The 23,271-nt window shown below is 47.6% G+C and overlaps 1 protein-coding gene across 2 annotated transcripts in view; it reads left to right on the top strand.

Moving 5' to 3' along the window:
* The first annotated feature begins 3,215 nt into the window (after nt 1–3,215).
* LOC119953042 (ras-related protein Rab-11B) overlaps nt 3,216–23,271 on the top strand; it is a 151,614-nt gene continuing 131,558 nt past the window's right edge. Inside the window, exons 1-3 of one of the 2 annotated variants that reach the window (XM_038776842.1) lie at nt 3,234–3,439; nt 14,675–14,870; nt 16,435–16,628. In XM_038776842.1, coding sequence (XP_038632770.1) covers nt 3,400–3,439; nt 14,675–14,870; nt 16,435–16,628 — 430 coding nt within the window. In that variant the 5' untranslated portion in view covers nt 3,234–3,399. Of the gene's footprint in view, nt 3,440–14,674; nt 14,871–16,434; nt 16,629–23,271 lie in introns of both variants that reach the window. The other variant, XM_038776841.1, reaches the window with a different exon arrangement.

The raw sequence follows: 23,271 nt of genomic DNA, 5'->3' as shown, positions 1-23,271 counted from the left end.
AGAATGGCAGCCGGTGACTAGTAGTGTTCTGCAGGGGTCAGTGTTGGGACCACAGCTATTCACAATATGCTATAATGATCTGAAAGAAGGAACTGAAGACATTGTTGCTAAATTTGCAGATTATACAAAGATATGTAGAGGGATAGGTAGTGTTGAGGAAACGGGGAGGCTGCGAAAGGACTTTGACAAGCTAGGAGAGGGAATAAAGAAGAGGCAGATGGAATACAATGTGGAAAAGTGTGAGGTTATGCACTTTGGTAGGAAGAATAGAGGCGTAGACTATTTTCTAAATGGGGAAAGGCTTTGGAAATCTGAAGCACAAAGGGACTTGGGAGTCCTAGTTCAGGATTCTCTCAAGGTTAACATGCAGGTTCAGTTGGCAGTTAGGAAGGTAAATGAATGGCAGCACAGTGGCGCCGTGGTAGCACTGCTGCCTCACGGCGCCTAGGACCCGGTTCGATCCCGGCCTGGGTCACTCTCCATGTGGAGTTTGCATATTCTCCCCGTGTCTTGGTGGGTCTCATCCCCACAACCCAAAACGATGTGCAGGATTGACCAGGCTAAATTGCCCCTTAATTGGAAAAAAATTTGGATGCTTAAATTATAAAAAACAAGGAAGGCAAATGCAATATCCGCGTTCATTTCGAGAGGGCTAGAATACAAGAGCAGGGATGTACTGCTGAGGCTGTATAAGGCTCTGGTCAGACCCTATTTGGAATATTGTGAGCAGTTTTGGGCTCTGTATCTAAGGAAGGATGTGTTGGCTTTCGAGGGGATCCAGAGGAGGTTCACAAGGATGATCCTGCAAATGCAGGACTTGTCTTATGAGGAACGGTTGAGGACTCTAGGTCTGTACTCTTTGGAGTTTAGAAGGATGAGAGGGGATCTCATTGAAATTTACAGAATGCTGATAAGTCTAGCGAGGGTGGACGTGGGGAAGATGTTTCCACTAGCAGGAGAGACTAGAACCCAGGCCGCAGCCTCAGATTGAATCCTTTATAACTGAGATGAGGGGGTGGCACAGTGACACACAGCACTGCTGCCTACGGCACTGAGGACCCGGGTTGGATCCCGGTCTCGGGTCACTGTCTGTGTGCAGTTTGCACCCCCCCCCCCCCTCGTGTCTGCATGGGTATCACCTCCACAACACAAAGATGTGCAGGTTAGATGGATTGGCCACTCTAAATAGGGGCTGTTTAGCACAGGGCTAAATCGCTGGCTTTGAAAGCAGACCAAGCAGGCCAGCAGCACGGTTCGATTCCCGTAACAGCCTCCCTGAACAGGCGCCGGAATGTGGCGACTAGGGGCTTTTCACAGTAACTTCATTTGAAGCCTACTCATGACAATAAGCGATTTTCATTTTCATTTCATTTCAAATTGCCCATAATTGGAAAAAAAGAATTGGGTCCGCTAAATTTATTGAACAAAACTGAGGTGAAGAGGAGTTTCTTCAGCCAGAGGGTGGTGAATCTGTGGAACTCATTGCCGCAGAAAACTGTGGAGGCCAAATCACTGAGTGTCTTTTTAAAAAATAAATTAAGAGTACCCAATTATTTTTTCCAATTAAGGGGCAATTTAGCGTTGCCAATCCACCTACCTTGCGCATCTTTGGATCGTGGGGGTGAAACCCAGGCAGACAACGTGCAAACTCCACACGGACTGTGACCCAGGGCCGGGATTCGAACCTGGATCCTCAGCGTCGTAGGCAGCAATGCTAACCACTGTGCCACCGTGCTGCCCTCACTGAGTGTCTTTAAGACAGATATAGATAGGTTCTTGATTAATAAGGGGATCACGGGTTATGGGGAGAAGGCAGCAGAATGAGGTTGAGAAACAGACAGCCATGATCAAATGGCAGAGCAGACCCGATGGGCCGAATGGCCCAATTCTGCTCCTATAACTTAAGATCTTATGTAAGAAGTCTTACAACACCAGGTTAAAGTCCAACAGGTTTGTTTCAAACACGAGCTTTCGGAGCACGGCTCCTTCTTCCGGTGAATGGAAAGGCTTGTTCCAGAAATGTTTATATAGACACAGTCAGAGATGCCCCGGAATGCGAGCACCTGCAGGCAATCAAATCATCAAAGATGCAGAGAGAGAGGTAACTCCAGGTTAAAGAGGTGTGAATTGTCCCAAGCCAGTTCAGTCGGTAGGCCTCTGCAAGTCCAGGCTTGTTGGTGGGGGCCGAATGTAATGCGACATGAACTTCTTAAGATCTTATGGAGGAGAGGGAGGTGAACATGGAACATTGAAGGATTTGGAGAGGCAGTTCCTGAGTGTATGGCCTAAGATACTGAAGGTGTGGCCACCAATAGTGAGGCAAAGGGAGGTGCGGTGAGGGATGCATGAAGCCAGAGTTAAAGGAACAGAAAATTCCTGGAAGCTGGAAGAAGTTATAGTGTGAGGGAAGGATGAGGTCGTGAAGAGATTTAAGCACAAGGTTTAGTGGAACCAAGAGCAATGTAGGTAATTGAATACAGGATATGAAACTTGTAGGGTAGTACCAGTTGAGCTGAAGTTTATGGGAACAAAGATTGGCCAAGAGAACATTGGAGCATGTTTAAAAGTGACAACTACATTGGTGAGTGTTTCAGTAGCAGATTAAGTAAACCAGAATGGAGATGTTCAACATTCCAGAGGCGGAAGTAGGCAGATTATGTAGTAATGCAGAGGATATGGGGTTGGAAGACCAACTCAGCGCTGAAAGGGATCCTGAGGTTCTGAACAGTCTGGTGCAGCCTGGGGCAAGGAAGAGGGTGGAATCAGTGGCCAGGATGTGAAATCTGTGGTGTCTGCCCTGGGGCGATGGTTTAAGCGTTTTCAATGTTTAGCTGCAGGAAATGTAAGCGGATCCAGGATCAATGTCAGAGGAGGCGTCTCGACAATCGAGGGGTCGAGAGAGAGGAGGTGGGTACAGCTGTTACCAGCCTACATGTGGCAGGCACGATGGGCTGAATGGCCTCCTTCGGCGCCGTAAGGGATTCTGTGATGTGGCAGCTGAACACATGTCTGAGGATGTTGCCATGCGGGTGGGGGGGGAGGCTCCATGGTCTGGGGGACATGTAGAGAAGACAGTGCATGCGGATATTGTGTCTGTGACCCTCCCACGGGTAAAAGTGGAACCCAATTTATCGTTCTATATTTTTTTAAACGCCTTCCCTAAATTTCCGGGGGTGAAGTCGGTGGGGTGATGGCAGTATTTGGCCATTGTGTGCCGCAGAGTGGGTGGGTACAGATGCAGTGCCGCTTTAAGCCTGACTCTGCCCCCCGCCTGCTCAATCCCGGAAGATCTCGGCTTCCTTCCGAAGCTTGAGCTTGAGCAGAAACCAGGATCTTGATGACTTCTTTATCCGGTGCGGAGAGGCGAGTGAGCGGGGACGGACAATAAACTGGCGGAAGATGGGGAGCAGAGAGGATGAATACGATTATTTGTTCAAAGGTGAGAATTTTATGATCAGTACAGTAACCTGTGAATCCATTAATATAACCCTTTTCTCCGGGGGGGGGGGGCTCTGCTAACGCCACCCCTCGGATGCTTTATCGCATTATTTCAGGAAGAAAATCTGGTGCAGACTACACGCAAAAAGAGTCGGGAATTGTACCGGATCCAGCTGGGTCCTCCAATCTGTCTGAGCGGGGTGGATAGAAAAGGAAAATGTTACCAAGCGGCCCCGTCATCTCTGCGGCTTATTATTCAAAACCTTTAAAAAAAAAAAATCCAAAAGCAAATTTTCCTGCGCTTGATCCTGCTCTGGGTTTAAAATGACAATATATGAGTGGGTGGGGTTTGGCACTGACAATTCCCTTCTCGTCCTTCGCTGGGGTTTGGTTCAGAATTCGGCTGAAAAAAGGGGGAAAAAATAAGAATAATTCAGTTCCTTTTGGTGGTTAGTTATTTCATATATCCGTCACACACACACACACACACACACAATGTGTGCATCTGCTAAAATGTCTGCATTTGCAATGCTAGTGTAGACTTGTCACATTGTAATACAAGCCTTCTGCCAGGGTGTAACACAAGGACACTTGTGATCTGAACTTGATATTGTGTGCTAACAAACAGGCCTGGCTGATTGTTAATATAGATTTATAAAATGGCAATAGAGTTAAGAGAGGGTGGGGAGAGACAGACTGGAAATTCCTAATCACATAGTGGCCACTGCCTGCAATTTATCGTTGACATAGCATTAATTGGGAATGTTGACATGGCAGTTTACAATGGCAAGTGTGGGACCACAAGCCAGGCTGAGAAGGAAGATTTCAGTTGTTTTTAAAAGTAGCACACGTAAGATTTGATGTTCTTCTTTGCACAGAAAGATTGGCACGTGAAATGGGTAGTATTGTTTCTCTTCAGCACCTAGTGCTGCAGGAGACAGACTTTCAGCTGTTTCCATAGCGAGGTTTTTCCTGGAACAGGTCAACAAGAGGCTTAGAGCTTGAGGGGCGCCACTCCACATCAAGTGTGGCTCACCAGGTGTGTCTGCCGCTCTTACTGCCAGCCACTGAGGTGTATTGGAAGGATCTTGCAGATTGGTACTCAACCTGTTAGCCGTGTTTTGAAGGGTTAACTATCATGACTTGGGTGAGACTCGAACTTGGAGCTTCTGACTCCGAGGCAGGGACGTAACCCACTGAGCCACGAGACCTTCTCATTAGATGGGATAATGGAGGCAAAAACTTTGGAATCATTTAATAGTTGGTTGGATATGGTAATGGAGTTGGATCTATAGGTTTTATTTTTCAAGATGAACTATTATGGGCTACACTGCCTTCCTCATGCTTATCTATTGCAGTCTTTTTTTTTAAAAAGTGCACGGTTTTCCTGGAACCCAAGCCCATTCTGCTTCATGTGTGCCGTTTATCTTTACCTCATTGTTGTACTCACCCATCCCAGCTGAGCTCGGTCAGATTAGGTTCCAGTGTACATCTCGTTCCTTCAGTCAAAATGCGATTGATACCGAGAATGGTATCTAGGTTGGCAGTGGAGACAGAATTCTGTCATTCAAAAGATTATGTACTGTAAAGGTGGGTGGGAGGGGTTGCAAATTGCTATCAAAGCATAAGCTAGATGGGCTGAATGGCCTCTCTGAACCAGAGTTTGTGAATACCATCACCACTACTGTTGTTGTCACCTTGATTCTATAAGCTGACCATTTCACTGCATGATGTTTTCCTCAGAGCTCCACTTTTCCCCGCAGGGTGAGAGATTTGTAAGCTAGGACACCGGCATATATATTTAAAGTCCCATGGTTTCTTCCAGCATAGTCTGGTATAGCTTTGTTTCCACTCTCTTGGAACTGGCTTTGTGCTGTGTGTTGGCGTGTAGCCACCTGGTGTGTGAGATGCTCCACCTAGTTGTTTTTAATCTAGTGATGCTTTGCTTATATCTCTAGAACCAACAGAGGTTAAGTGAATATGTGAAGCTAAACAACTGATTCTGAGTGAAAATAGGACACTGAGTGAGACAAAAGTCTCTCAGCATGCTGTGTTTATTACAAAAAGAATCCAGAGAATCCTGCCATGTTGCCATGTAGAGTTAAAGGTAAAGAGGATAGCCATTTTGAAATGTAATTTCCCTCCCTCTCTCCTGAGAGAACTGGCTGTTGCCTCCAGTGAAATTTCTAATTTCTTTAGTTTAAGATATTGCCGAGGGCAGCACGGTGGCGCAGTGGGTTAGCCCTGTTGCCTCACGGCGCCGAGGTCCCAGGTTTGATCCCGGCTCTGGGTCACTGTCCGTGTGGAGTTTGCACATTCTCCCGTGTCTGCGTGGGTTTCGCCCCCACAACCCAAAGATGTGCTGGCTAGGTGGATTGGCCACGCTAAATTGCCCCTTAATTGGAAAAATTAATTGGGAACTCTAAATTTATTTATAAAAGTTTAAGGTATTGCCTCCAGATTCCTAGTTACATCCTACAGTCAGTTATTCCCAGTCTTTGCACACATGGTAGTTTAGATTAAATATCCCAGTCTGACTGCGGTTAGAATTCTGTTCTTTTTAAAAAAAAATTCATTCAAGGGATGTCGGTGTCAGTGCCAAGACCAGAATTTATTACCCAGCACTAAATGCCCTCAAGAAGCTGATAGTGAGCCACCTTCTTGAACTGCAGTTTGTAGGTGCTGTTAGGTCAGGAGTTCTAGAAATTTGCCCCAGCAACACTGAAGGAATGGGAACATATTTCCAAATTAGGATGTTGTGTGACGTGAAGATGGCAGTGTCCCCGTACACCTGCTGCCTTTGTTCCTCTAGGTGCTGGAGGTCGTAGGTTTTGGAGATGCTGTTCAAGAACCCTTTGTTGAGGGCATTGTAGGGTAGACATTGCAGCTGGTAGTGGAGGGAGTGTTGGAGACCCACCCACCGACTTAAAAATATCAGGCAGGCTGCTTTGTCCTGAATGGTGCTGAGTTTCCTGCGTTTTGTTGGAGCTGCATTTATCCAGACAATTTGGGATGTGGGTATCTCTGGCAGGGGGCGGCATGGTGGCAGTGGTTAGCACTGTTGCCTCAAAGCGCCGAGGTCCCAGCCCTGGGTCACTGTCCGTGAGGAGTTTGCACTTCTCCCCGTGTCTGCGTGGGTCCCACCCCCACAACCGAAAGATGTGCAAGGTAGGTGGATTGGCCACGCTAAATTGCCCCTTAATTGGGAAAAACATTTTTGGAGACTCTAAATTTATTTTTAAAAAGGGTATCTCTGACAAGGCAAGGCCAGCATTTATTCCCATCCTTTTTAAAAGAAAGTAATTTTTATTGAAATTTTTACAAAATACAAAATATAAACACCTTAACTCGATTAACAAACAACCGCGGTAACACCCCATGAACAATACCCCCCCCCCCCCCCAGCTTCAAGAGCAACTTCAAAAAAAGGAAAGAACAAAAACAGAAAACAAAAAAAAAACAAAAGAGCACCCAGACACGAAAGGCATAGCACCCTCCCCAAACCCATGTGCACAGTTCTCCCTCCCCCAATCCCCCCCCCCCCCCCCCCCCCCCCCCCCCCCCCCCCCCGGGTTGCTGCTGCTGTCGGCCTATTTCCCTACCGTACCGCCAGGAAGTCCAGAAAAGGCTGCCACCGCCTGAAAAACCCTTGCTCTGATCCCCTCAGGGCAAATTTCACCCTCTCCAATTTAATGAACCCCGCCAAATCAGAGATCCAGGCCTCCACGCTTGGGGGCCTCGCATCCTTCCATTGGAGCAGGATCTTCCGCCGGGCTACTAGGGACGCAAAGGCCAGAACACCGGCCTCTATCGCCTCCTGCACTCCCGGCTCCACTGCAACCCCAAAAATTGCGCGTCCCCAGCCTGGCTCGACCCTGGATCCCACCACCCTCAACACCGTCCTTGCTACCCCCTTCCAAAACATATGGGCGTGGTTCGCTGGGCTCCCTGAGCACCTAGCACACCTGTCCTCTCCCCCGAAAAACCTGCTCATCCTCGACCCAGTCATGTGGGCCCTATGCAGCACCTTGAACTCTATGAGGCTAAGCCTCGCACAGGAAGAGGAGGAATTCACTCTCTCCAGGGCATCCGCCCACGTCCCCTCCTCAATCCCCCTTCCCCCGTATCGGGGCCTCCATCGAGCCCCCCATTTCTCCCCTGTCCTGTCCCCATCGCCCCCAAATTTTTAGGGTAGCCGCCACCACCGGGCTCGTGGTATACCTCGTTGGAGGGAGCGGCAACAGCGCCGTTACTAGCGCCTCCAAGCTCGTGCCCACACAAGACGCCGCCTCCATCCTCTTCCATGCTGCCCCTTCCTCGTCCATTACTCACTTATGCACCATCGCTGCGTTGGCAGCCCAGTAGTACCCACAGAGGTTGGGCAATGCCAGCCCCCCCTATCCCTGCCTCGTTCCAGGAACACTCTTCGAACCCTCGGAGTCCCATGCGCCCACACAAATCCTGTGATACTCCTGTTGACCCTCCTAAAAAAGGCCTTCAGGATAAGGATGGGGAGGCACTGGAACAGGAAAAAAAACCTCGGGAGCGCCGTCATCTTAACGGACTGCACCCTCTCCGCCAGTGACAGCGGTATTTATTCCCATCCTTAATTGTATTTGAGAACCTAAGGGTGAAACCACCCTTTTTTCTTTTTAAGGAATAAAGTTACAAAGCGAATGTGCAGAGTGAACAGGGCAAACCCTCAATCCATCTCATTGCTTGCTCCAAAAAACAATTCAAATTCAAATTGAATCCACAAGTGAGACAAGCTGACAAAAGGCATTCGCCACACCTTGGGCTTGATCTAACGCTTGATATTAGTCAAAAGACCTCATCAACAGCCTATGAGATGTAGGTACACCCACAGTGCTGTTATAGAGTTTGATCCAATACACCGTTACACTTCTGACGTGTCGTTTATGGATAGTGAAAAGGCTTTTAGGAGTCAGAGAGTGAGTTACTCACCACAGAACAACTGCCTCTGATCTGCTTTTGTAGCCATAGTATTTATGTGGGGTGTCAAGTTTCTAATCAATGGTGACCCCAGAGTGGATTCAACCGTGGTAATACTATTGAAAGGAAAGGTGAAAGTGTTAGATACCCTCTTGTTCAAGATAGTTTTTGCCTGGCAGTTGTGTAGTAAAAACAGGCAGTTGTGCAGTGTAAGTATTACTTGCCACTTTGATGTCCAATCTTGAATGTTGTCCAGCGCTTGCTGCACGTGGGCACAAACTGCTTCAGTGTCTGTCAAGACGTAATTGGTACCGAAAACTCTGCAGTCAGCAGCGAACATCCCCAATTCTGACCTTATGATGCAGAGAAAGTCATTGATGAAGCAGCTGAAGATGGGCCGAGTACATTACTTGAGGATCTCCTACTGTGATGTCTGGGAGTTGAGATGAACAGCCTCCACAACCATTTTTCTTTATGCTAACTATGACTCCAGCCAGTGGAGAGTTTTATGGATTTATTGTTCATCCCTAATTGCCCTTGAGAAAGTGATAGTGAGCTGTCTTCTTGAACCGCTGCAGTCCCCGTGGTGTAGATACACCCACAGTGCTGTTAGAGAGGGAGTTCCAGGACTTGACCAAGTGACAGTGAAGGAATGGCGATATATTTATAAATCATGATGGTGAGTGGTTTGGAGAGGAACTTTGCATCTGCTACCCTTGTCCTTGAACAGATTAAAGAGACATGGGGAACAGGCAAGGAGGTGGTTTTGAGAACAGGAAGAGATCAGCCATGATCTGATTTAAAAAAAATTTTTTTAGAGTACCAATTCTTTTTTCCCAATTAAGGGGCAATTTAGTGTGGCCAATCCATCTATCCTGCACATCTTTGGTTTGTGGTGGGTGAGACCCAACCAGTCACAGGGAGAATGTGCCAACTCCACATGGACAGTGACCCGGGGCCAGGATCGAACCCAGGCCCTCGGCGCTGTGATGCAGCAATGCTAACCATTGTGCCACTGTGCTGCCCCTGCCATGATCTGATTGAATGGTGGAGCAGGTACGAAGGGCTGAATTGCCCACTTCTGCTTCTGATTCCTATGTTTAGTTGGTCATGGTTATGGGAAACCGCTGTCTGAGGAGGCTTTGTGAGTTGCTGCAGTGCATCTTGCAGATGGTACACACTATTGCTTATGTGTGCCATTGGTAGGTGTGTGGCTTATGTCGTCAAAACTACGTTTAACAGTCTCAGTACATTGCTCTGACAAATAATAATAATGATCTTTATTATTGTCACAAGTAGGCTTGCATTAACACTGCAATGAAGTTATTGCCACATTCAAGTGCCTGTTCGGGTACACTGAGGGAGAATTCAGAATGTCCAATTCACCTAACCTTTCGGGACTTTTGGGGGGAAACCCACGCAGATACGGGAAGAACGTGCAGACTCCACGTTCTTCCCATCCCAAGTGGGAATCAACCCTGGCGTGGTAAAGCAACAGTGCCAACCACTGTGCTACCATGCACCCTACAGTTAGTTCAGATTATATAATCATTGAGGATTCTCACCTAAATAATATTAAGCTGTCTTTTTGTCCCAGACATGGGCAGGCAGGTCATGTATTTTCTCAATCTTTGTTTTATATTTTAAAATTTAAAAAAAATAAACTTAAGAGTAACCAATTCGTTTTTATTTCCAATTAAGGGGCAATTTAGCATGGCCAATCCACTACCCTGCACATCTTTGGGTTTGTGGGGGAATGACCTAGACAGACACGGGGAGAATGTGCAAACTCCACACAGACAGTGACCTGGGGCCAAGATTGAACCCGGGTCCTTGGCGCCGTGACGCGGCAGTGTTTTTAAAAAATAAATTTAGAGTACCCAATTTTTTTTTTTCCAATTAAGGGGCAATTTTAGCATGGCCAATCCACCTCTTTGGGTTGTGGGGTGAAACCCATGCAAACACTGGGACAATGGAGGCAGCAGTGTTAACCACTCCACCACCGTGCCACCCTAATCGTTGTTTTATTAACATAAAATTTGCTTGTTCATTTTTTAAATGGTTCCATCCATGGAAATAATTTGAAATGGAGTTGTTTACGGTTATAAATTTGTGGCAATACCATTCCATATTTGTGGCAGTGATTAATGTAGAATACACTTCATTCCACTCTGCAATCTGAAATTCTGTGTGATTAATATAATGCTGCCCAATATAATGAATGCAATGTTCTGTCTGTGATTTGCATTGGATGCCTTGCGCATTAAAGTGGGTAAAAGCTTCAGTGATGAAGGAGAGGCACATAAACTGAATGATCCTGGGTTTGATACTTGTTCTGTAACTGATTTCATTTTGGGATAGGGCTCGGGGCACTACAGTCGGCAACAGCAACCCTGAATTAGGATGGAAAATTAAAAGAAGGAAAAAAGGGAACAAATGTTCCATAAATAAACAACTTATTATGGTGGCACAGTGGTTAGCACTGCTGCCTCACAGTGCCAGGGGACCGGTTGCAGCCTTGGGCGACTGCCTGTCTGGAGTTCACATATTCTCACCGTGTCTGCATGGGTTTCCTCCGGCTGCTCCGGTTTCCTCTCACAGTCCAAGGTGTGCAGGTTAGGGATTGGCTATGCTAAATTTCCCCTTAGTGTCCAAAGGTGTGCAGGTTAGGTGGGGTTACGGGGGATAGGATGGGGGAGTGAACCTAGGTAGGGTGTTATTTCAGATGGTCAGTACAGGCTGAATGGCTTCCTTCTGCACTGTAGGGATTCTATGGTAACTACATAGAACTTACAACATCGAAACAGACCTTTCAGTTGAACAGGTCTTGCCCATGTTTATGTTACACACTTGCCTCCTCCCGCCCTGCTTTATTGATCTCTATCAACCAATCCTTTGAGTTCCTTTCTCTATCATGTGTTTACTTAGCTTCACATTAAAGGAATTCATGCCCTTCACCCCTGACTACTTGTGATAGTTCCACATTTTAACCACTCTCTGGGTAAAATGAGGGAATGAACACTACAAATAATGAAACTTCCAGTCTGGCAATTTTCTAATCTTGGAGCTGTTACATTTCCTGTCTTAAATGCTAATAAATAGCAGCTGCAATCTGTAAGAGACACCTTGTGACCCCTGACAGGATGGAGGCTGAATTCTGCAGAATCAGCCTTCCTTTACTCACTTATCAGCTGACCCCAGCCTGACCTTGCCAGACCACAGTTTGCCTTTGTGTCACCAACGATGTGTTAACTTCTTTGAAAGGCATGCACGACTGTGACCATTATTTTATCGTAAACGTTTGCTGGTGCAGGTACCAGCTTCTCTATTTTTGTGAAGGCCACGAAGAATCCAGCACGAATTGTAGGATAGAAAGAAATAACATTTATTTACAATAACATATTGTATATACACAACAGCAGCAGTAACTCCCTTGCTGCTCACTCCTCTCTAGCTGGTTCCAAACTGGCCAGCTCTATTTATGCAGGGAATCTGCTAATGATTTCTCCACCCCCCATCCCCCCCCATCCCCCCATCCCTCATTGGGGAAACTCATACTCCCTAAGGATTGTGGGATTACCATTAGTCCCCAGCCAGTGGTAAGCAGGCAGGTTAGAACACCTATCATAACTCCATTAAGTGACCAATCTTCACGGGTGAGTTTTAATAATGAATGTTGACTGGCTATTTGACCGTAGGATATCAAAGCTAAGCCTGATCTTACCCTCCTTGCAAGATGTCTTTCAAGCACTTTCCACCTTTTTGTCACTGAATAGCAGTCAAGAGCGAGAACCTTGGCTAATGATCTCCTCCCTAACACATGCCACTTATTGGTATGGTGGTACAGTAGTTAGCACTGCTGCCTCATAGCGCCAGGGACCCGGGTTCGATTCCGATCTCGGGTGACTGTGTGGTGTTTGCATGTTCCCATATCTGCGTGGGTTTCCTCCGGGTGCTCCAGTTTCCTCCCACAGTCCAGAGATGTGCAGGTTAGGTGGATTGGCCATGCTAAATTGCCCCTTAGTGTCTAACGGTGAGGCTGGGTTACGGGGTTAGGGTGGCGGATTGGGCTAGGTACGGTGCACTTTCGGATGTTCAGTGCAGACTTGATGGGCTGATCAGTAGGGATTCTATGGTGTTGCTAAAACTAACAGACCAGAGCACAATTGGAAATTGGCTTAATACCACACAAGGTGGCGCATCCACCCACCCCCCACTCCCCCAGACTCATCGAGGGAGCTCAAACTGCTTACATAGGCCTACTTTGAACCTTATTACAAAAGCAGGTTAATGTCCATCTGCATAATTATATCTGTAATGCAACAAAAGGAAGGATCGCTGGCTAAAAAAGCTAGCTGCCCTCCCAGTGAATGTATCTGGTTTCTGCATTTAACAAGAATCTATGCTTTGGTAAACAGCAGATTCCGTTGGCTTGCTTCATCTGTAACCTGTTGGGTGACCTTTCTTATTATGTAATTTAAAAGCCTCAGCTGGTTGTCAAATGTTGGCTGGGACCAATTCTCACTTTATCTGTTTTTCAGCTGTGTTCACTGATGCTGAGAGTGAAATTCAGAGTGAGCCCTGGACAGGTTTACGTAATGCCCCAAAATCATTCACAGGGCTTAGACTCACTGTGGAAAAACATAACTATGCTCTTTCTCATGAGGGAAATATAGAACCAAAACAAAGGTAGCAGCACAAGTCCTGGATACAGTGGAGAATTGCAACGAGTAAGCTTCAGAAAATTGAAGAGCTGACAGAATTTCCAGTCAGGAACTTGAATGTTTGACAGTATGGTAGATGTTTGTACTCACCTGGGGGCGGCTGTTGCCTCACGGCGCCAAGGACCCGGGTTCAATCCCGGCCCCGGGTCACTGTCCGTGTTGAGTTTGCACATTCTTCCTGTGTCTGCGTGGATTTCACCCCCACAACCCAAAGATGTGCAGGGTAGATGGATTGGCCACAGTAAATTGCCCCATAATTGAAAAAAAAAGAATTGGGTACTCACAATTTATTTTTATAAGATCATTTTGTACCCATCAAGGGTAGGTGGGGTTACTGGGATAGGGTGGAGGTGTGGGCTTGAGTAGGGTGCTCTTTCCAAGGGCTGGTGCAGACTCGATGGGCCGAATGATTAAGCTGAAGAATATTACTGTTGGGGATACTTGTTACCATTCTTTGCATCAAGTTACTCACATAGGTAGATCTAAACCTCTACCACTGCCGTAAGCATGGTGTCCGAGATGCAACTCTCCAAGATCTCGGCACTTCCCCAAATCCAGCCACTTGCACCGCCCCGGATTTTAGTCACTCCTCCATTAGCAGCTGAAATTACAGATCCTAATCTATGAAATTCCTTCTCTACACCACTCTGCCTGTCTTACCTCTTTTAAAGATGCTCTTTAAAATCTACACCTTCATACTTCATACCATTAGAAAAGGGTTCTGTACATCCATGGATCAAAGTCATGAAAAGGGTTTGTGCCCAGGTTCCGAGTTCACAATTGCCAGTGTGTTAGGGGAGGGGACAAGGATGCCAGACACACCCCTGTGGGAAGTGGGAGCAAAAATCAGAGGATGACAGGATTGTTATGGCACAGAAGGAGCTATTTGGCCCATCATGTCTGCACTGACTCTCCAAATGAGCATCATGGCTTAGCGCCATTCCCCTGTCTTTACCCTGTACTCCTGCACAATGTTTCCATTCAAGTAACCATCTAATGCCTTCTTGAGTGCCTTGATTGAACCTGCCTCCACCACATTTCCAGGCAGTGCATTCCAGACCTCAACAGACATGGGAGAATGTGTAAACTCCACACGAACAGTGACCCAGGGCCGGGATGGAATCTGGACCGCAGTGCTAACCCCTGCACCACCATGCTGCCCTAAATCACAGTAACTCTTGTAAGGAACCCAGCAGCTTGTGGTGGAAAATGGCAGTGGCTGGGTCGCAGGCCTACCATCCTCCTGGAGATGCCGGCGTTGGACTGGGGTAGTCACAGTAAGAAGTCTTACAACACCAGGTTAAAGTCCATCAGATTCACCTAATGAAGAAGCTGCGCTTCGAAAGATAGTGATTCCAAACAAACCTGTTGGACTTTAATCTGGTGTTGTAAGACTTCTTGCTGTCCTCCGGATGAGAGGTGGTCTGACCCATACGTAGGCCTGATGAAAGGAAGCTAGAGGACAGAGCAATTGTGAATGACATGTTCAGTCTTTATGTAATGGTTTTATCATGAGATTTGACACTGAAACTAACCATTTCAAATTATTTCTCTCCTAGTTGTGCTGATTGGAGACTCCGGGGTTGGAAAGAGCAATCTCCTGTCAAGGTTCACACGTAACGAGTTTAATCTGGAGAGTAAGAGCACCATTGGAGTGGAGTTTGCCACCAGGAGTATCCAGGTAGATGGAAAGACAATTAAAGCACAGATCTGGGACACAGCGGGACAGGAGCGATACCGTGCCATCACTTCAGCGTAAGCACCTTTTCAAATTATTCTCTCTTCTCTCTTCTCTCTCTCCTCTCTCTCTCTCTCTCTCTCTCTCTCTTTTCTCCCCCCCCCAATCCCTATCTCTGGATATTTTTGGCACAGTGGACATCATCCCTGCCTCTGAGTCAGGATTCCGGTTCGAGTTGCACCCCAGCACTTGATGGCCAAGGTGTGTTCATATCGGGGACAAAAAGGGGTTGGTAATAGTGGGAGATATTTCATATGAGGGATATGAAGTTGGAGCCTCTACCATCACTACCCATAGCTCAGCCTACACCATGTGTGTAAAAATTCTCATTGCCACACCGACCTGTATTTCATAGATTTCGTAGAATTTACAGTGCAGAAGGAGGCCATTCGGCCCATCGAGTCTGCACCGGCTCCTGGAAAGAGCACCCTACCCAAGGTTAACACCTACACCCTATCCCCATAACCCAGTAACTCCACCCAACACTAAGGGCAATTTTGGACACTAAGGGCAATTTATCATGGCCAATCCACCTAACCTGCACATCTTTGGACTATGGGAGGAAACCGGAGCACCCGGAGGAAACCCACGCACACACGGGGAGGATGTGCAGACTCCACACAGACAGTGACCCAAGCCAGAATTGAACCTGGGACCCTGGAGCTGTGAAGTGATTGTGCTATCCACAATGCTACCATGCTGCCCTCCACGTAACACTCCAACTCCTCCTCTATATCCCTGATATCCTCAGGACCAATTTTCCATTATTACAATGTTCTCCAGATTTCTGCAATATCATTATATACCATCTTCAGGAAAATCTGAATCACTTGGACTAGGCAGATTCTGATTCCTCTTGGTGCATGTTTTTTTTAAACACAAGAAATACAAGAACCACATCTTAGAACTTCCCATAAGTCAATAAATGATAACAAAGGTGAAGCAGAAATGATGGGGTACGCAGCAATGTAATAAAACAGAAGACATGATGTCTCCTCAAATCACCAAACACAGTCTGTTGGAAGAGTTGAACTTGCAGTAGTGGCTGGTGGGTGTAATTCCCTTCCCCATTATTTTTGTAGCGTTTTCTTTCCTTCTCCAATCCTTACTTTAAAGTCCAGGGCATTTCTGGGCTACAGTTGCATAGTGCCGATTCTCACTGGGACATGATGTTCTGGGCCTTCTCATTCAAAGTGTCTATTTTACATATGTGGCCTTGGTAATGTCAAGAAGCTATTCAATGGTGGGGACGCATCAATATCCACCCCAACTTCAACATATGGCCATCTGTATGCTTTCTAACTGAGTAACTCACAGTGATGAGGAACAGGAATCCAATTTTTCCCTCCTTAACAGTGGAACACAGGCAATTGTAGCACCTCCATTGCTACCCTTTCTCAGTTTAGCTAATTCAGCACAGATCAGGGATTGAGGAAGCAATCTTCCTGCTCCATAGTACCAAAGCAGGCAACCAAAGTATTTTTCTTTGACTGTTTCAGTTCCACACACCATGTGTACTGCGGGTCTCAGTAGATGAGCAAGTGTGAGGACTGATACAATCCGGGTTGTGTGCTCTCCCAGGTACTATCGTGGAGCTGTCGGTGCTCTGCTTGTTTACGATATTGCCAAACATCTAACCTACGAGAATGTCGAGCGGTGGCTGAAGGAGTTGCGTGACCATGGCGACAACAACATAGTCATCATGCTGGTCGGAAACAAGAGTGACCTCCGTCATCTGAGAGCTGTTCCAACAGATGAGGCGCGGGCCTTTGCTGGTAAGTCACAACATGGTGGCTTGAAACAGTCTAAAATCTGGGTTTTAAATCGTGCTTGCTGTGCTCAAAGCTGGTAGGCGGCTGTGGAACAGAATAATGTGCAGAGCAGTGCTGATGAATTTTAAAGTGTCATTTTTATTCTCCAGCTATCTTCCCTTCCTCCTTCTGGTACAGTAGCACCAACACAACTCTGGCTAGCTTCTTTGGCACAGACTCATACATGTTGAGTTTATTTCCAGGGTCAGACTAAGACCTAAGATGGGCTATATCAATGTCTTTAAGACAGTCTTTTGGTTTCTATTTCAGTCATTTCATTATCTGAACCTCTGCAGCTTTCAAATCCTGTTGTACAATAACATATTGTAGCCTTGCATTCACTCCTTTCAAACTGAGGCCGTATCTATAATGTCAACCGCATAATTTCCTAAACTAGCAACAACGTATATATAGTGCTTTTAACGTAATAGTGTGTCCAAAAGAATGTTATGGTGGGGGGCTTATCACTTCTTCACCCCTTCAACCTCATTCAAAGAATTGGCTGGCAGCCGATGGACCAAAAAAGAAGTCCACCTGCAGTAATAATGCACAGCCAGCGAACTAAACAGGTTAAGAGTGGAAGTTCTGCTTCTCATTGAGAGGATGCTCCACCCTCCAGAGCTGCCGTCCAATTAGATTGGACAACGGCTCCAGCAGTCTAAGCAGCACCCATAGTGGGTGCTGCTGGGAAAGCAAGCATCTCCATAAAGAACAGAAGTTGGACGCCAGAGCCAGATTGGGCATTTGTGGGTGGATCGGGCAATCTAGGGAGGGTTTGAGGTTGGTGCAGGGTGGGTTTTGGAGCCTACCGGGGAAAACAAAGTGACCTAACATCTTGGAGGGTGAACCCGATATGCAGGGGGTACCCATCAAATTTGGTACCTTGCCACTTCCTTCCCGCCGTTACAAAAACCTTTCTTCAAAAGCAGGCTCCTCACCTCCAGTAACCTGCACAGGCCAACCATTTTATGGCTAGGGAAGTGTGAATATGGGTCAATTGACTTGGTAACATGCTCAATTGGCCATTAATTATTTATTTTAAAATGGCAGACGGGTTGCAGATTTTGGCACCGGATCAGGGGAGGGGTCTGCAGAAAGGCGTGGGCTAGTCACCTCTCTTATTTCACATGGTCAAAATCAGTCCCAGTGGGGTTCATAACACCCAGTCCTATAAAACAAAATATGGCCTTAGCTCACATGAGAAATGTTTAGGCCTGATGACCAAAAGCTTGGTCAAAGAGGTTATTTTTAAGGAGTGCATTAAAGGAGGAAAGAGGTGTAGGGAGGGAATTCCAGAGTTTAAGGTTTGTCGACCTGAGGGTATGGCCACCAGTTAAAATCAGGAATGCTGAAGACACCATAATTAGATGAGCACAGATACCTGGTTGGTTGTGGGGCTGGAAGAGATGACAAAGACAGGGAAGGGTGGGACTGTGGAGCGATCAAAAAACAAGACTGAGAATTTAAAAATCAAGACATTTCTTGATCACGAGTCAATGGATATCAGTAAGCGCAGGAGTGATGTGGACTTCCGGTGGCGGCCATGGAGGAGTAGATCGTACATTTGATAGCTCCCGCCTGTAACAGACTTTTGGACCGTTTTTCCCCGTTTGTTCCCGGATTTTATGGGATAAGTCGGTGAAGAGTGAGACAGTAAGGAAAAATCCCCCTCTGGTGTCTGGAGAATTGGACCAGAAGTGGCCGTGTGAGAAGACAAAAGTCTATAAGGGAGACACGAGCAGAGCTGGTAACACGGGACAACATGGCGGGGCAGCAGGGCCTTGGGGAGACGACACAGTGGTCGACGGATCAGCTGGTGAAGTTTTTTGAGGATTGCTTTGCCAAGCTGAAGAAGGACACGCTGGACCCGATTAAGGCTTCGATTAATCAAGTGGTTCAGATTCAGGCAACCCACGGGAGAACGATCCAGGAGGTAGAACATAGAACATAGAACAGTACAGCACAGAACAGGCCCTTCGGCCCTCGATGTTGTGCCGAGCAATGATCACCCTACTCAAACCCACGTATCCACCCTATACCCGTAACCCAACAACCCCCGCCTTAACCTTACTTTTTAGGACACTACGGGCAATTTAGCATGGCCAATCCACCTAACCCGCACATCTTTGGACTGTGGGAGGAAACCGGAGCACCCGGAGGAAACCCACGCACACACTGGGAGGACGTGCAGACTCCACACAGACAGTGACCCAGCCGGGAATCGAACCTGGGACCCTGGAGCTGTGAAGCATTTATTCTAACCACTATGCTACCCTGCTGCCCGAAGCAGGTGGAGGTGGAGCAAAAGTGGAGCAGGTGGAGCAAAAGTTTTCCGATCACGAGGAGTATATAACCGTGCTGGAAAACAAGGTGGGGATGATGAACGACCGCCAGAAAAGAATGCAGGAGAAGCTGGAGGACCTGGAGAACGGGTCGAGGAGGCAGAATCTCAGAATTGTCGGCTTCCTGAAGGCAGTGAGAGATCGGATGCGAGGGCTTATGTGACGGACATGTTGGAGAGGTTGATGGGGCGTTCCCTCAGCCCCTGGAATTGGACAGAGCGCACAGAGCCCTCGCGAGGAAGCCCTAAGCAAACAAGCCGCTGAGGGCCATGGTGGTATGTTTTCACTGTTTCATAGACAAGGAACACGTTTTGAGGTGGGCCAAGAAAGAACGGAGCAGCAAGTGGGAGAACTGTGAGTTGCGCATTTATCAGGACCTGGGAGCGGATTTGGCCAAGAGACGAGCTGGGTTCAATTGGGCAAAAACGACCCTCTTTAAGAAGGGGGTGAAGTTTGGGATGTTGTACCCGGCCCGTCTGTGGGTCACACATGAGGAACGGGACTTCTACTTTGAAACACCAGATGAAGTATGGACTTTTAATTCGCCTCCAGCTTCATTTATTTAATAAAAGACACTGAAGCCTTGGAGAAGTACTGTGGCGGCGATTTGTGGTGCTGGATTGTATCAATTTTAGTAGCACTATGTGAAATAAGGGGCTGTGTGGATGGTTAAAGGTTTCTTTGCCTTGTAGGGAGCTGGTTAGAGAGGGGGATGGGCTTTGAATTTGGTTCTGTTTTTTGGGTGATTATTTTCTAAAGTGATTGTTTCTTCACTGTTTTTCTGATGTTTGTTTACTGGGGAATGTGGTGCTTTTAAAATGTTTATCCATGTGGGGGGAGAGGGGAGAGAACAATAGGGAGACAGACTGCTTGGGGCCAGGGGCGGGCGCGATCAAGTCAACATGGGTCAGCTGACTCTCTAAAGCGCAGTGGGGGGCGAGCAGGTGTTAAGCTGGAGCTTGACTTCGGGGATTGGGTTTCTAGTGTTGTTGCTAAGGGGGGAGTGGGGAGCTGTTACTAGGGGACAAATGGGACGTCGGGAATGGTGACTGCCCGAATGGGGACTCAAGGAAGCGGTGGGCGCGAGATCGAGGCTGGCCTAAAAAGGGTGATGGCTAGTCGGCCGGGTGGGGGGGGGGTTTGGAAGCCCCTCAACCAGGCTGATCACATGGAACGTTAGAGGACTGAATGGGCCGGTCAAGAGGGCTTACGTGTTCACGCATTTGAGGGGCAGAAGGCGAACGTGACAATGCAACAAGAGACACACCTAAAGGTTACAGACCAGATGAGATTGAGGAAGGGGTGGGTCAGCCAAGTATTTATCTCAGGACTGGACTCAAAGACCAGGGGGGTAGCGATCTTGATCAGCAAACGAGTGGCATTCGAGGCAGGGAGAATCGTGTCAGATAAGGCGGGTAGGTACATAATGGTGAGTGGGAAGCTGGAGGGGGTGCAAGTGGTACTTGTGAACATATATGCTCCGAATTGGGACGACGTGGAATTTATGAGGCAGGTGTTAGGTAAGATCCCAGACTTAGAGTCACATAACCTGATCATGGGAGGGGACTTCAACACAGTCATTGATCCGGAATTGGACCGGTCAAAATCCAGGACCGGGAGGAGGCCGGCTGCTGAAAAGGAATTAAGGGTTTTATGGAACGGATGGGGGGAGTAGACCCAGGGGGGTTTGCACAGTCGAGGACGAAGAAGTTTTCCTTTTTCTCATGTCCACAAGGTATACTCTCGCATCGACTTTTTTGTTCTGAGCAGGGCGCAAATACCGAAGGTGGTGGGTACTGAGTACTCGACAATCGCAGTGTCGGATCATGCCACGCATAGGGTGGATATACGGGTTAGTGTGGAGAGAGGGCAATGCCCGCTTTGGAGAATGGATGTGGGGTTGTTGGCGTTTGAAGCGAGCTGTGGGCGGGTTAACAAGTCCATCCAGAACTATCTGGAAACAAATGATACGGGGGAGGTCTTTGCAGCAACGGTCTGGGAAACTTTGAAGGCAGTAGTCAGAGGGGAATTAATCTCGATACGGGCCCACAGAAAAAAGGCGCAATGGGCCGAGAAGGATAGATTAGTGGAGGAGATACTCCAGGTGGACAGGAGATACTCGGATGCCCTGGATACAGGGCTACGGAGGGAGCGGCGGAGGTTACAGGCGGAGTTTGGGCTGTTGACCACAGGGAAAGTGGTGGAAAGTTGAGGAAGGCAATGGGGGGGGGGGGGGGGGGGGAAGAGAGAGAGATCTGTGAGTATGGGGAACAGGCAAGCAGAATGTTGGCGCACCAGCTCAGGAAAAGAGGGGGGGGGCCAGGGAGATAGGTAATGAGTAGAGTCGGTGATACTGTCCTGGACCCAGCGGGGGTAAACGAGGTGTTTAAGGACTTCTATAGTAAATTATATGAATCGGAACCCCCGGCTGGGGTGGAGGGGATGAGGCAATTTTTGGATCAGTTGAAATGAAAATGAAATGAAAATCGCTTATTGTCACGAGTAGGCTTCAATGAAGTTACTGTGAAAAGCCCCTAGTCGCCACTTTCCGGCGCCTGTCCGGGGAGGCTGGTACGGGAATCGAACCGTGCTGCTGGCCTGCTTGGTCTGCTTTAAAAGCCAGCGATTTAGCCGAGTGAGCTAAACCAGCCCCAGTGAGCTAAACCAGTTGAGGTTCCGAGGGAAGATGTGATCCTGGTGGAAGGGCTGGGAGCCCCAATTGAGATTGAGGAAATAATCAAGGGGCTGGAGGGCATGTAGTTGGGCAAGACCCCGGGGCCTGATGGCTACACGGTGGAATTCTATAAGAAGTTTTCAGAGATATTGAGCCCACTGCTGGTGAGGACATTTAATGAAGCAAGAGAGAAGGGAGTCCTCCCCCCAACAATGTTGCAGGCCTCGATTTCATTGATCCTGAAACGGGAGAAGGATCCGGAGCAATGCAGGTCATACAGGCCGATTTCTCTACTGAATGTGGACGCCAAACTGCTGGCTAAGATACTGGCCACAAGGATAGAAGACTGTGCCCCGGGGGTGATAGGGGAAGACCAGACTGCATTTGTTAAGGGCAGGCAACTCGAGGCCAATGTTCGAAGGCTTTTAAATGTTATTATGATGTCCTCCGAAGGAGAGGAGGCAGAGGTGGTGGTAGTGATGGATTCGGAGAAGGCTTTTGATTGGGTGGAGTGGAATTACCTGTGAGAGGTGTTGGGAAGGTTTGGGTTTGGTGAGGGCTTTATTGACTGGGTCCATCAGTCACCAGTAACGAGTGTGCGTACAAACAGGCTGAGGTCGGGGTATTTTAAACTACACCGAGGGACGAGGCAAGGATGCTCCCTCTTTGGTGGAGCTTTTAAAGTCCCCTTCCATTTGTTCTACCAACCGGGATAGGTTTAACTTGTGTCGTACCTCCCAATCCCGGACCACCTGAATTCCAAGATACCGAAAGCTCTTCCCTACCATTCTAAGCTCCCTCCCTGTTTGCTCATGACCTGCAGATGACCGGCTCTTGTACATTTCGGACCCATTGGAGGGGATGGGGGAAGTAATGTGAATCTTGGGGGAATTTGACAATTTTTCAGGGTATAAATTGAACATGGGGATAAGTGAGTTGTTTGCGATCCAGGCAAGAGGACAGAAGAGACTGGGAGAGCTGCCGCTTAGAATGGTAGGGAAGAGCTTTCAGTATCTTGGAATTCAGGTGGTCCGGGATTGGGAGGTACGACACAAGTTAACCCTATCCTGGTTGGTAGAACAAATGGAAGGGGACTTTAAAAGCTGGGACATGCTCCCGCTATCATTGGTGGGGAGGGTACAGACCGTGAAAATGACGGTCCTCCCCAGATTTCTGTTTGTCTTTCAGTGCCTCCCCATCGTCATCCCTAAGGCCTTTTTTAAACAGATGAATAAGATTATTTTGGGCTTTGTGTGGGCGGATAAAACCCCGCGAGTGAAGAAAGTGTTGCTGGAGCACAGTCTGGGTTGGCGCTCCCAAACTTCTGCAACTGGGCAGCTAATATAGCCATGATCAGGAAGTGGGTGGGGAGGGGCTGGGCAGATTGTTGTTGTATGGTATGGTTAAGGTGCGTGAAGATTGGGATGGGGGGGGAGGTTTATTTTACTATGTTGATGTCATTGTTTATGTTACTGCTATAAAAATTTTCAAATACCGCAATAAAATATTTTTAAAAAAGGAGTGATATGTGAACGAGACTTGGTGTAAGTCAGGAGTTTTGTATGAGTTTGGGATTACGGGAGGTAGAATG

This window comes from Scyliorhinus canicula, chromosome 18, assembly GCF_902713615.1.
Source record: "Scyliorhinus canicula chromosome 18, sScyCan1.1, whole genome shotgun sequence".
Taxonomy (NCBI): Eukaryota; Metazoa; Chordata; class Chondrichthyes; order Carcharhiniformes; family Scyliorhinidae; genus Scyliorhinus; species Scyliorhinus canicula.
The sequence above is the reverse complement of the archived record's forward strand: the minus strand, read 5'-3'. Positions and strand labels throughout refer to the sequence as shown.